This window comes from Spea bombifrons, chromosome 13 (genome assembly GCF_027358695.1).
Source record: "Spea bombifrons isolate aSpeBom1 chromosome 13, aSpeBom1.2.pri, whole genome shotgun sequence".
Classification (NCBI taxonomy): Eukaryota; Metazoa; Chordata; class Amphibia; order Anura; family Pelobatidae; genus Spea; species Spea bombifrons.
In genome coordinates, this window is record NC_071099.1 from 1,495,879 (window position 1) to 1,508,090 (window position 12,212).

General features: G+C 45.1%; 2 protein-coding genes across 2 annotated transcripts; both read left to right on the plus strand.

Annotated features, from left to right (window-relative positions):
• Window positions 1-437: 437 nt before the first annotated feature.
• TRIM65 (tripartite motif containing 65) lies at window positions 438-5,023 on the plus strand. The gene is made up of 6 exons (XM_053453145.1): window positions 438-1,148; window positions 1,924-2,019; window positions 2,929-3,162; window positions 3,582-3,753; window positions 3,842-3,934; window positions 4,357-5,023. The coding sequence occupies exons 1-6, from the start codon at window positions 693-695 to the stop codon at window positions 4,944-4,946; spliced, it is 1,641 nt and encodes a 546-aa protein (XP_053309120.1). The 5' UTR covers window positions 438-692; the 3' UTR covers window positions 4,947-5,023.
• Window positions 5,024-6,107: 1,084 nt separating this feature from the next.
• Window positions 6,108-11,813, plus strand: WBP2 (WW domain binding protein 2). Its single transcript, XM_053453098.1, has 8 exons — window positions 6,108-6,202; window positions 7,698-7,806; window positions 8,532-8,667; window positions 9,746-9,838; window positions 10,124-10,255; window positions 10,469-10,594; window positions 11,121-11,197; window positions 11,289-11,813. Exons 1-8 carry the CDS (start codon window positions 6,144-6,146, stop codon window positions 11,340-11,342), a joined length of 786 nt encoding a protein of 261 aa, XP_053309073.1. The 5' UTR covers window positions 6,108-6,143; the 3' UTR covers window positions 11,343-11,813.
• Window positions 11,814-12,212: the final 399 nt, after the last annotated feature.

Below are 12,212 nucleotides of genomic sequence, written 5' to 3' on the forward strand. Positions count from 1 at the left end.
GTAGCAGTCAGCGTTCAGATTGTTTGCAGCTATGCAGCACAGTCCTACTAAACGGAGCAACCTCCCATCAGAGGTGGTAGAGGGAATTTAAACATGCACGGGTCAGGCATATGGGTCCCGAATCTTAAGACGAGACCAACGACTGATTAAGGTCTTTACAGCGTGAAAAACAGGCAGACTGGACGTGCTGAATGGGTCTGATCTGCCGGCAGCTTCTATGTTTCTATTTTTACTAAAACAAATCCGGATCGTTTCCTGGTGTTTGTGTTTTTTTCTTTACCCAGCACCAGCCCTTTACTGAGTTTCCTTTCCTCCCTTTGGCCCTCCCTTTGGCTCAGACTCTCGGCTATACTTCCTCCTTCTCTTTCACATGGCCCTCCCCAGGCCCATCCTCTCCTCTACTAGAGTCCTTCCCTCTCATCTGTCAGTCCCTGGGACTTTAGTTTCGATTCATCGCCGCGATGTCTTCCTTAGCAGCTTCTCATGTATGAGACTCAGCCTTCATTACTTCCCTATTGCCTTTTCCTAGCAGCGGAGGAACAAATGGATTCTCCATCCCGTCCAGGGTTCCTGACAGTGACCTCAAACCACTAGATACTCCTTGAGTCTCGGCTGGATCCTGGACAGGCGCCCCTGTAACCCGCTCCTAGCTACCTCTGATTGTTCCTTCAGCCTTCCATCTCTACCTCAAAATGTCAGAATCCGAAATCATTCCAGAATCTATCCGGGACAAGCTAAATTGTAGCATCTGCCTGGAGATATTCCGTGTTCCACTGACGCTCCCGTGTGGGCATAACTTCTGCCAACCTTGCATCCATGGGCACTGGGATCGTGAAGCAGCATCAATGGTGGCCATTACCTGCCCCGTGTGTCGGGAACCTTTCAAGGAGCGTCCAGAGCCCATGAAGAACGTCACCATCAACGCGCTGGTGGACCAGTTGAAAGACGAAGAAAAGAAAAGACAGAAAGGATCTCCCATGAGATTGGAAACCAAAGCCGGAGTGTTGGAGGCCACCTGTCCTCGGCATCACAGAGTCTTAAACCTCTTCTGCTGCACTGAGAAGAAATGCGTCTGCGTTGAATGCTCCGTGACAGGGTGTCGGGGACACCAACTAGAACTTACCGAGAACGAAAGGAGGAGAGAAGAAGTAAGATGTACCCGTGTGTATCATAAAATATCACCTACTGCTAAGGGAACTGTTGCATTCATAGCTTTTATAAAAAAAAACTAACTTTTGTTGTTCAATAATTAGAATTGTTTTGGAAATATCTGGTTTCAAAATGAAATATTTGGCTATATTCTGTAACAAAGGCTTGCAAAATCCTGTTGCTGAATTGCCGGTCGGCCCGGGTAAATGCCCAATGGACTGGTGCCCGATGGTGCCTCTTACACACCTTCAGTGCCGCTGTGACCCCGTGTGGCCGCTGGCCGGGCCCAGTCAGGTGCCACACGTGTGCCAATTTATTGGCTACTGAGCCTTGGACGGTTGTTTTTGAAGGTCCATATTGTTTTATGATGTTCGTCTTTTTATGTCACAGTACAGTGCTACAGAATATGACGGCGCTATATCAATCAATACCTAATATAACGGGCTGTCTTTTTTGTGTCACGTGTTAACCCCTTAAGGACAATGAGCGGTCCCTAAAGCCATTGAAAACAATGCATTTTGACATTTTGTCATTAAGGGGTTAAGGATACTCCCCGATGTCACCTGTATTCAAGCAGGCATTTCGGTTGTGAGATACCATTGAGAACAGCACCAGTTGGGATACCTAGATATTTCCTGCCCTGATATTGGTGTAAAAAGAGACTTTTGGGGCAAATTCTTAGCCCTCCATACCTGTAGGACCTCCACTTTGTTTCGCAGGGAGTATAATAAGAGTCGCGTGGCTATTGAGTGAATTTTCTTTTGCCCTTCACAGGCGAGACTGTCTGCCGTTCTGCATAATAATAGCTGTAACAGGGAACAGACCGGAGCCGAGATAATGAAGCTGGATCATCTCATACAGAACATAAAGGTACAGAACGTGACGACGTTACTCGCTGTCACTGCCGAGATGACGCATTTGGCCCATCTAGCCCATTTTTAATGCTGTAGAAACTCCGACCTTAATCATTCCTTGATGTTTAAATTCCCTCGCTGTATTAGCCTCCGCCACTTCTGTTGGGAGGCTGTTCCGTTTATCTACCACCCTCTCGGTAAAGTAAGACTTTCTTACGTTAAGCTGGTGGGCTGAAAATGCAAACTCCCACTTTGGTGAATAGACCCCTCTGAGTTGGCCTGAGAGCTAACAGTTCTTTGTGGAGCGCTTTGGGTATTAAGTATATTCCTGGCTAAATTTAACGTGATCACTGGTCACTGATTAGCGGACGTTCTTCGTTGTCATTTTTTAACGTTTTGTTTTTATGCTTTTAAAGGAGCTTTCATGTTAGCAAAGCAAACTTTGCTGCTCATTCATATACCTGTTAGCCGCTTCTCGACCTCAGTAATTGTTATTGTCATTTTAAATTGTCTTATATATTTTCACTGGCCCCTATTGTAACAGCGCTACAGAATCTGCTGGCGCTATATAAATAAATGTCATGTCACCTGCACACCTGTGTACAAGTATTGGAAGCGCTCGTTCATGCTTTTATTTTGCATTCGCCCCTAGCGGCTAAGTTCAGGATTGAACATGGTTGCTACAGAATATCAATATGTCTTCTAAACGATGGTGGAAGGTTACGCGGCGGGCCTGGACTGGCCATCTGCGGTGGCCGCAGATCAGATGCTCCAGGATGCGGCCGGTGGCTAGAAATCCCTGGCCGCAATCCACGTGAGCGCCTACGTCATTTGCTTAAACAGACGGCCATCTTTGCTGGGATCTTAGAAAATAGGCATTTTTCGGTCTTTTTTTTAATTCTCCGGCCTTCTTGCTCTTCCGCAGGAATCTTGTAATAAAAGGGTGTCGGGCATCTCGAATCAGTTTGAGCGGCTGGCTACCGCGCTGGATGAATGTCGCACCTTGGCTATAGAGTCCATCAGGAAAGAGGAAAGGGCAGCTGTCGAGCAGGCGGTGAGAAACCGGGATCATTTACAGAGGCATATGGAAGCGCTTCACAAGCAGAAGAAGGAGGCAGAGGAGCTGCTCCTAAGCACTGATGACATCACATTTCTGCAGGTCGGTGATGCTATAACAATAGAGAGAGCGTTACATGCAAAGACAAACCCCTATAGCGGCATGTAAGGATGACTTCTCTGGAGGACATGGCAATTCTCTGGTTACCAGGGGCCACTGACTGTGTGTTAAGTAGGGACAAGGCTTTTATGGATGATAACTGTTTGGCTCGGATCTATACCGGCCGTATCAATACAGAATTTTGGGGACAAATGTAAACTTTAGGGACAAACTTTTTTTTTCTAGGAGCCAGAAAGAATGTGTCCGTAGCGATCAATAGAACTTGCTTCTTGGCTTCTGGGTTCTTTCTTCCCTGTTTCTGTTTATGTTGAGGACCTCTTCGGTTCTTCCTTTGGACACACAGTCTGGTTCTGTGATAGAGATAACGCTGTGGTTCACGTCTCAACATATCTGTGTTCCAGGGCCTTCCTCTTCTCGTCCCTCCTGGTTCCATCCCATTGTTGGCCAGTGTCCCTTCGTGTGGCACATCGCAAGTGGATGCCGTGACCACAATCCTACCTGAGGTGTTCCGGCTACTGAAGACAGAACTGCCTAATGCCCTCTACCCAGCGATGCCAGAGGCTACCGATGAAGGTCAGTTTCCATAATGTGCAACACTTACTGGAATCATTACTGGTGATAATATTCAGAGGCTGTTACATTCTGTTATTCTGTGCTTTAGACCCCAAAGGTTCACCCTCTCCTGAAAGACCACGGGCAAAGCAGCGAGGACATGCACTTATCATGAGTGAGCACAGGAAACGTCTTCATAAAGGTAAGGCTTTTGCCGCTTGGACCTAGAGCTATGTAACTCCTCAAAACATGTCTTCTTTTATAAATCTGGAATGTATTATATTCATCATAACATACATAAGCTCATGACATCTATTTGAGCATAGAAGAACCCAACAGGTAGATCTTTAGTTGAGACTGAACCACAACCTCCAAGATTTCATGTCTCATACACATGGAAACCATACTTCAGCATGAGCCAGAAAGCTAACGGCAAAACATTCTCTAGGTGGATCTGCCTTATAGGACCACGAGTGAAGAGTGATGAACCACAGTCGTGAAGACCACAAACAAGGCTGAGAAGAATTGACGATTAGTAATAGAAGTCGCTGTGTATTAATGATACTGGTACTGCCCCAAACAGACGCTTCCATCAGGAATTTCAGCATTTCCTCTCTCTTGCAGATTATCGTAACCTGAGTTTTGATGCGAAGAGCTCCAACAAATACATCCAGCTTTCACGGCAGAATTATAAAGCTTCTCATAAAGCCTGTCTCACCGGGAAGCCTGTCTCCGATCTGACGGAAAGATTCCAGAACTGGCAGGTGATGTGTACTGAGGGATTCTCTGAAGGACACCATTACTGGGAGGTGGAGATCTCGGACTTCTTTGTGCAGTTGGGTGTAACGTACAGCCACCTGGCGCGTTCCAAAGGAGAAGAGCATAAAATTGGGCGCAACCCCTTCTCCTGGTGCCTACAGGTACAAAGGGCCAACCACTCAGCCTGGCACAACAACCAAGAGCAACGACTTCAGCCACCAAACTACCTCACAATTGGGATTAGCTTGGACTGCACAGCCGGCAAACTTTCGTTCTACGGGGTCAAAGATGGCCGTCTTGATCTCATCCATTCTTTCACCTGTATCTTTACGGATACTCTGTACCCAATCTTCTGGATTGGCGAGGGAGCGAGTGTTTTATTGCGCCAGACCCAAGATAATTCCGACGTGGTACAAAGAGTGTTGGATATGAGTATATCACCTGGTCAAGTTTAATGTGAAAGGGCAAAGGCATTTGATCATATAGTCGCATCCCCAGTAGATTACAGAGAAGCTGTCACATAATTCCACATTTTTACATTACGGTGCATTTTTTTATATTAAAATGTAAACATTAACCCACGTAAAGACATAACGAGGTAGAAGGAGAAGACAGTTCTTTTGGGCTTATGAGATATTATGTTGCATTTTACATTTCAAGACAATAAATAATGTAATAATGTCTACAAATAGGAAAAAGCAATAGAAATGTATTAGAAACCCACTTTATGCATGTATCTTTAGAACAACCATCTTATCCGTACTTAAAAGTTATTCCTCCCCTTTCTAAGAGGTTAATTTCCATTGGTAAAAGCTGATCGGTCAGATAAAATTGTAGGGGCAGTTTAAGGCGAGGGGGTGACTTCAGGACCCGAAGAATATTAAATAATATGGAAAATATTTTTTATTAGTAGTAAAAATATTACACAATATCATAAAATATGAGCTCTTTGGGCAAAAATAGTAGATGCCGAAACCTAAAGGTATATTGTCCCATTCCAGATGGGGTCTCTTCCTCATCCTCGCTTACCGACGTTCTCTCCAGCTTTATCTCTTCTTGTTTTCAGAACCAATTAAGATCAAATAAATGCCTATTAAAATAAATAATGCTATAAACGGTTTTTATTGAATGTCTATGTATTGTTGATGAATTCTTTTTGTATGTGAGTTTACTAAACAAATATATATATATAAATATATCTAAAAGACACAACCTATATGACTTTCCTAAAATCTGCATAAGTGGCACTTTCTCTTTAATAAAAATAGCAACTGAATCGGATTAGCAAAGGTTAAAGATGGCACAGACAAGTTGTTTGGGGCAGTGATGGCACAGAGTAGCTGTTTAAATTGGGGGGTCCCGTGGTTTCTAGTTACGCCCCTGTGTCCATTTTAAAGAGGGCCCCTTGGGAGCTACGACATGGGGTTAAATTACATAATATACCAAATCCACACGTGACCTCTGCCCTTCTTGTTATTGATCATTTATCAGCCAATCGTTAAGCCTGTAGCTTCATTACGTCACTGCACCTGCAGTCCTGTTAGATGCGTACCCATGTGGGCGTGTCCAAACTGGTTCCCTGTGACAGTCCTGCCAGGCGCCCGGATTGGCTGTTGCTAGGCTGCGTGGGCGTGGTTACTTGTCACCGCAACATGGCGCTGAACAGGAACCATACGGATGGCGGAGGTGTCGTAATTAATAACAGCGAAAGGTGAGCGATTGGCCGGCAATACATAGAAATAAACCCCGTAGCGCGTTATTACAATCACCGCTTTACCATGACGGGCGGTGGACTGTCCGCGCTTATACCAGCTAACGCTGCATTCAAGGCGGGTGTGTGGGTGTGTTTATCCCTAGTAGGGACACGCCTACCTGTCAACAAATGTCCCTTTAAAATGTAATACGTGAGAGTAACAGCTGCAGGCAACGGAGATTTCCACCAATTACAGTGTTACTCACAATAATGGGCATATCAGCGGTCATAGATTGCGAGCTGTAAGGTCCAGAGCCAACAACACCTTTTGACACTGTGATATGTCACCTAATTGTGCAACAGCAAGAATCTGTTAGTGTTATGCAGGGACATACTGCTGGCCCCTACATTGCAGATCCTATGGGGCCCTTGAAGCATTATTGTTGCTCAGATGGATCAGCCTACCAGCAGAGGTGGTGGAGGTTAATTCAAACATGCATAGGACAAGACCAAAAAACTGATTAAGGTCCAGGGATCAGTAAAAATGTGGCTTATCTGCCGTCATATTCTATGTGGCGCCTGTTATTTATTGATCGATGTGTATAGCGCCGTCATCTGCTGCTGGAGGATCTGTAATCATTAATTACTATGCCTGTGTAATCTTATTAATGACTCAGATCCACAATAGGAAGGAAGGAGAGGCAGGCCCCTCGGCACCTTCCATGGGGGGGCCCTAAAGTAAAAATAATAATGCTACAAAAATAGCTCTTGTCTGTACTGGCGGTTCGGTGCTCGGCGCCCCCACACTTGCTGAAAAATCAGAGAATGAATACTTTCTCGTGTGGCTCCTAGGGACTGACATGCCTCAGGGTGGGGCAAGATCCATATGTCACACGACTCAGTCTTGTTGGTTCCTATTATAAAATGACATCATAGCTCCTTAACCTGGTGTAGGAATGCAAGGCTGTCACAAAGGATAAAATGAGAGATCTGCTAAGGGTTCACATAGAGTGCATTTAAGGTGCTTAGTCAGGGCCGGCCGAAGACTTAATGCCGCCTGGGGGGGGACGCGGGGGGGGCGGCATTTTAAACTTCGCTGACGCCATTATTCCCCCCCCCCCGGTACTTACCTTTAAAGAGTCCTGCCGGCGAGTCTCCCTGCTCTGCCACGGTGCCGGTTTGTAATGCTGAGCGCACTCTCTCTCTCTCCTCCGCTTCAAAACAAACAACCAAAAAAAACGCTTGGGGCGGCAAAGTGCCGCCCCTTCTAAAGTGCCGCCTGGGGCAATTGCCCCAGTCGGCTCCATTGTAGGGCCGGCCCTGTGCTTAGTGGAACCCTTCCTGATGTCATACTCACCGCGGTCAGCTACACATTGATGATGACATCACTTATGACCCCTGCTCTCCAAAACAGACACGTCCTTCCAAGGCGATTTACACGTTGGAATGTTTTGTAATCACATTGGAAGTGTTCCCGGTTCATTGTCACTCATGTCCGTCTTTTTTCTTCCAGCGTCCTAATGTCTTATGATCATGTGGAGTTATCGTTCAGCGACATGGAGGACACACCAGATGCTTTCAGAGGGACCAAGAAGGGCCAAGTCATCCTCACCCCATATAGAGTAAGCAAACACGCATGTGTTGTGTGTTAAAGGACATCTACACCAGCCGAGCAAGGTCTGTGACATCTTCAAAGCTGTCCCTTGACTGCCCCTGATGTAGACATACAGAACAGGGATGTCCAACCTGCAGCCCTCCAGCTCCTGCAGGACTACATCTCCCATACTCCTCTGCCAGCCCCTTAGCTGAAATAGCATTATGGGAGATGTAGTCCTGCAGCAGCTGGAGGGCTGCAGGTTGGACATCCCTGGTATAGATCATTAGCTCTCCCTGAAAGGGAAGATCCTTGATGATCGGTCACTGATCAGAGAGCTGGACTCCTCGCCCTCCTCGTTCCTGTCTTAAAGAACAAAGAGCTTTTCTGACCAGACGCCATTAAAGCATGTAGTGCCAGGCCGGGCCAGATCTCATCTTACTCTCGGGTTTGGTCTCTGGACCAGCGTTTAAGTGACATATCGATAAAATGTGGGCCTATGATGTGCATTATCAGAGTAACAGTTCTGGGGTGACAACTAAAGTAAACACGGCAAGATGCTCCTATTGTTCAGGAGGACTTCTTCTGGGTACCTTTAAAGTTGGACATCAGCCAACCCCCCCCCCACTGCCCCAATATTTAAAAATAGCTTTCTGCAGCTGCTCCCCAATAAAATGATTGGTGGTGAAGCAGCCGGGGTGATTTCCCAGAGTTGTGTTTGGTCATCAGCAGTACTTTTTGTTTGATCCACAGGTGATTTTTGTGTCCAAAGGGAGAGATGCTCTGCAGTCCTTCATGATGCCTTTCTATCTGATGAAGGGCGTTGAAATCAAGCAGCCTGTTTTCGGAGCAAACTTTATCAAGGGTGCCATCAAGGCAGAGGCTGGAGGTAAGTGGCGTGTGAAGCTAGAGCAAGTTGTTGTCCATCATCAGTTGGGGCAAACAGGAAGGAAGGGGTGAGAGGGGCAGCAGGAACGGGGTGTTAAAAATGTATCTCTTGTGACTGCGGCCGTATATTGACCTGCTAAAATGGAAATTACTGTATGACATCACCCATGTCCCGACCTGTACATTCGATGAGATGCTCTATGGCTGTCACCGTGGAGGGCTATCTCATTCAGTAGCCCTTGTGTGCTGAGTAGACACTGCTTGCTCATCATTGTCGGTAAGCAATGTGCACGTAACACAAGCAGAGCTGCAGAGCCGTTTCCAGCGGTTCAGAGAATGATGTCCATTCACCTGTTAGATGACCCCCTGCGTGCTCTAAGCCATTTATATATATATAATAATCTGGAACCGCACACACGTGTTTACGGGAAGCCATCGTAGCCTTAATATGCTGAGCTTACGGCGGATCCTGTTCTGGCTCTGGAGTCTGCTGTAGCAGCATTTTCTTTCTCCATCCAGCTGACATTTATCATGCAGTTTTTATGCCAAGAAACCACTTAAAAAGGGGGTCGTCAGCATCCCTGATCCTTCATTTTACATTTCACTTTATTTATTCCGCTTGTCTAACGGCTTCTGCTACCAAATGAACTTAGAACCTTAAATCGCCCGAGCCCTTTGGGGATTAGCGTATAATAATACTCTACGTAATCACTATAAACCCTGAAAGTGATGTTTATTCACCTTCTATCCTATTCTTCCTCAACCTAATAATAGATTGTAAGCTCCTACGAACAGGGCCACCTTCTCCTCTGTATCACTATGCCTTTAAAGCTATGGAATCTATAAATAAACAGACTTCCCAAAACCAGTAAGCTTTACCCGCAAGAAGAGTTGGGTTGGCCCTGTATAATGCATAGTTAATGCATAGACCTATTGGACCACCGTGCCACAGCAGCTCACCCTTTTGTTGCCCTTAATGCATCTCAGCGTTTATGAATTTAAACCTCCTTCTTCTGCCCCTCTATGTTTCTGAAGGTGACGGCACGTTAACCTGGTGCCCGTATGTTCTTCTTCTATAGGTGGCTGGGAAGGATCCGGGACATTTAAACTCTGCTTTCCTTCTGGAGGCGCAATAGAATTCGGCCAGCACATGTTACACGTAGCCTCCCAAGGTGAGTATTGGTTTGGAGGATATTTGGTTAAAAAAAAAAAAAACAACTAAAAAAGGGACTATTTTAACTCAGAAGACCTGAGATACAAAGCTCTCCCCGTTCGCCTCGTATAGAAAGGCTGCTGTCAAATTTAACAAAATTGGAGCTTGCAAATTGTGCTTTTTTAGTCTGCAAACATCAGACGGGGCGCATTTATTGTACTGAGCTAGAAAATGCTCTATTTGGTCCCGTGAAGATTTTCTCTATCGCTTCATATTAATGTATCTCTATTATTCTGCTGCTTAGCATCAAGAGGAGGACCTCCTAGTTCTGGGTATCCGTATATGCCCAACGGCGGCTATACTTTCCCACCTCCTGCAGCAAATGGCATCTACCCCCCTCCTCCTGCTGGGTATCCGTACCCCCCACCTCCAACTGGTACGTAGCGGGGGTTCTTTCATCATATGGGTGTTTTGAAGGCATTCTAATGCAATAGGTGCAGTTGATGACCTAATTTAGTTCTGGTGATATCATCATAAAGGGGCATATGCCGCATTAACCAGAGATATATATATACAGTGTCAATTCATACAAGCCTCGTTAGGTTCCCTGTCTCTCTGATGTCATCGCTTCTGTTATTTACCCCTGCAGAGTTTTATCCAGGACCTTCAGGTCAGGATGGTTCTCTGACTTATATGCATCCTCCACCTCCTCCTTACCCAGGACCCATGGAGTCTCCCTTAGCCTCTGCTCCTGACCTCCACTCCACTTCTGCAGGTGAGTATCGGCCGACTGAGTTATCGCTCTGATCTTAGATGAGTATCGCCTGTTTTAGAGAACCTGACATCTCAGTTTTATCAGCTCTCGATGTTTGAGTCGTTGAAGACGCATGTTCTGGCAGTTGGTAAGATGAGTAGGTTGGACCAGGGATGGATTCATGTCTGGCAAAGGTCACAATAGAATCCCCATTATCGGTTCAGTGACCTATATTACTACTACTACAAGGACTTCTATTTTTAATAACCGGATCCTTTATACCAGATAGAAAGATCAGTTATTTTAGAGCTGTTTAAAATGTTACATTTTACCCTTTCCTAGATCCTAAATCATCTTTTATGGACCTTTCCAGTCTCTTTTGGAAGAATTCTGTGTTTAGAGAGGTGCATCTTCCACAGAAGTTTGTAACCTGCCTCTAAGTTCTCTAATCATGTCACGTGTTAAAGTAGCAGCTCTAAATAACAAAGGTTTTAAAGGCATCCCGAGTCATTAAAGCTCTTTCCTCTTCTGTCTGTCTCCTTTGTAGCCGAAGCTAAAGCTGCAGAGGCCGCCGCCAGTGCCTACAACAGCCAGGCCAACCCTCCGCATGTCTACATGTCTACCGTAAGTGATCGGCGGAAACATTCTTCTCATCTGTCGGGAACTTGTATTCCCCCCCCAGTGTCAGCTTTCTTCTCTCTCTTTTTTTTTTAAGGATTTCCCCCCACCCCCTCCCTACTATCCACCAGAAGACAAGAAAAAACAGTAAAAAGGTTACATTTTGGAGACCACTGAGGAGGCTCCTGTTGATACCTTGCTGCTTGCAGGCTAGAACCCCAACACATGGAGGATCAGGACACCAAAAGAAGGCTATGTGTTCGTTTTGACCTTGGTTGCTGCCTTTGTTGTTAACCATTCTGATTCGCTTGCCACCCCATCTGGCGGAATAAAACATGTTAGACGTGTCTCTTTGACGTGGTCATGATCTTGTAGCTAGATCTCCATTAACGTGACATGTCTGCCAGCATCTTCTAGTGGCCATACAGCTCTAATCCTACCCCCCTCCAATGATGCCATGGACTGTACTGTATTGTGGTATAGAAAGCATGCAATTATTCCAATCTCCACGTGTTTTCATTGCTAAATATATAGGAGAATAATTTAAAATATAATTTATTTTCAGGGAGTTTATCTAGTTTTAGGAATGCAATCTGCATATCACATTAAAATATAAATTAAATATTAGATTTATTTTGTCTTTTATTGAGATTCGGATAGAGAATGATTGACGTGTGCATGTTTTGTATTTAGGCTGGACGCGGGTAATATGGATATGCCCACCCTGATCGCAAAGAGCTAATATTATCTACTTTATCCCAAATCTTAACCTTTTTGACCCAGAGTATCAATCTTACTTTTTTAACCAATTTGAAATAAAAATGACATTTTATCCAAGGAAATAGGGTTTTAGTAAATCCTTTTGCTGCCTTGATTCTATGAATAGTAGGTGTTGGAATAAATGGTCTTGTTTTGGGGACATTTAACAGTAATGGATGCATAATGTGACTTTGTTCTCTTTTTTTAATATTTCATTAGAGTTAATCTTTCCCAAATCCTATATTTTACAATGTAGTGCCTT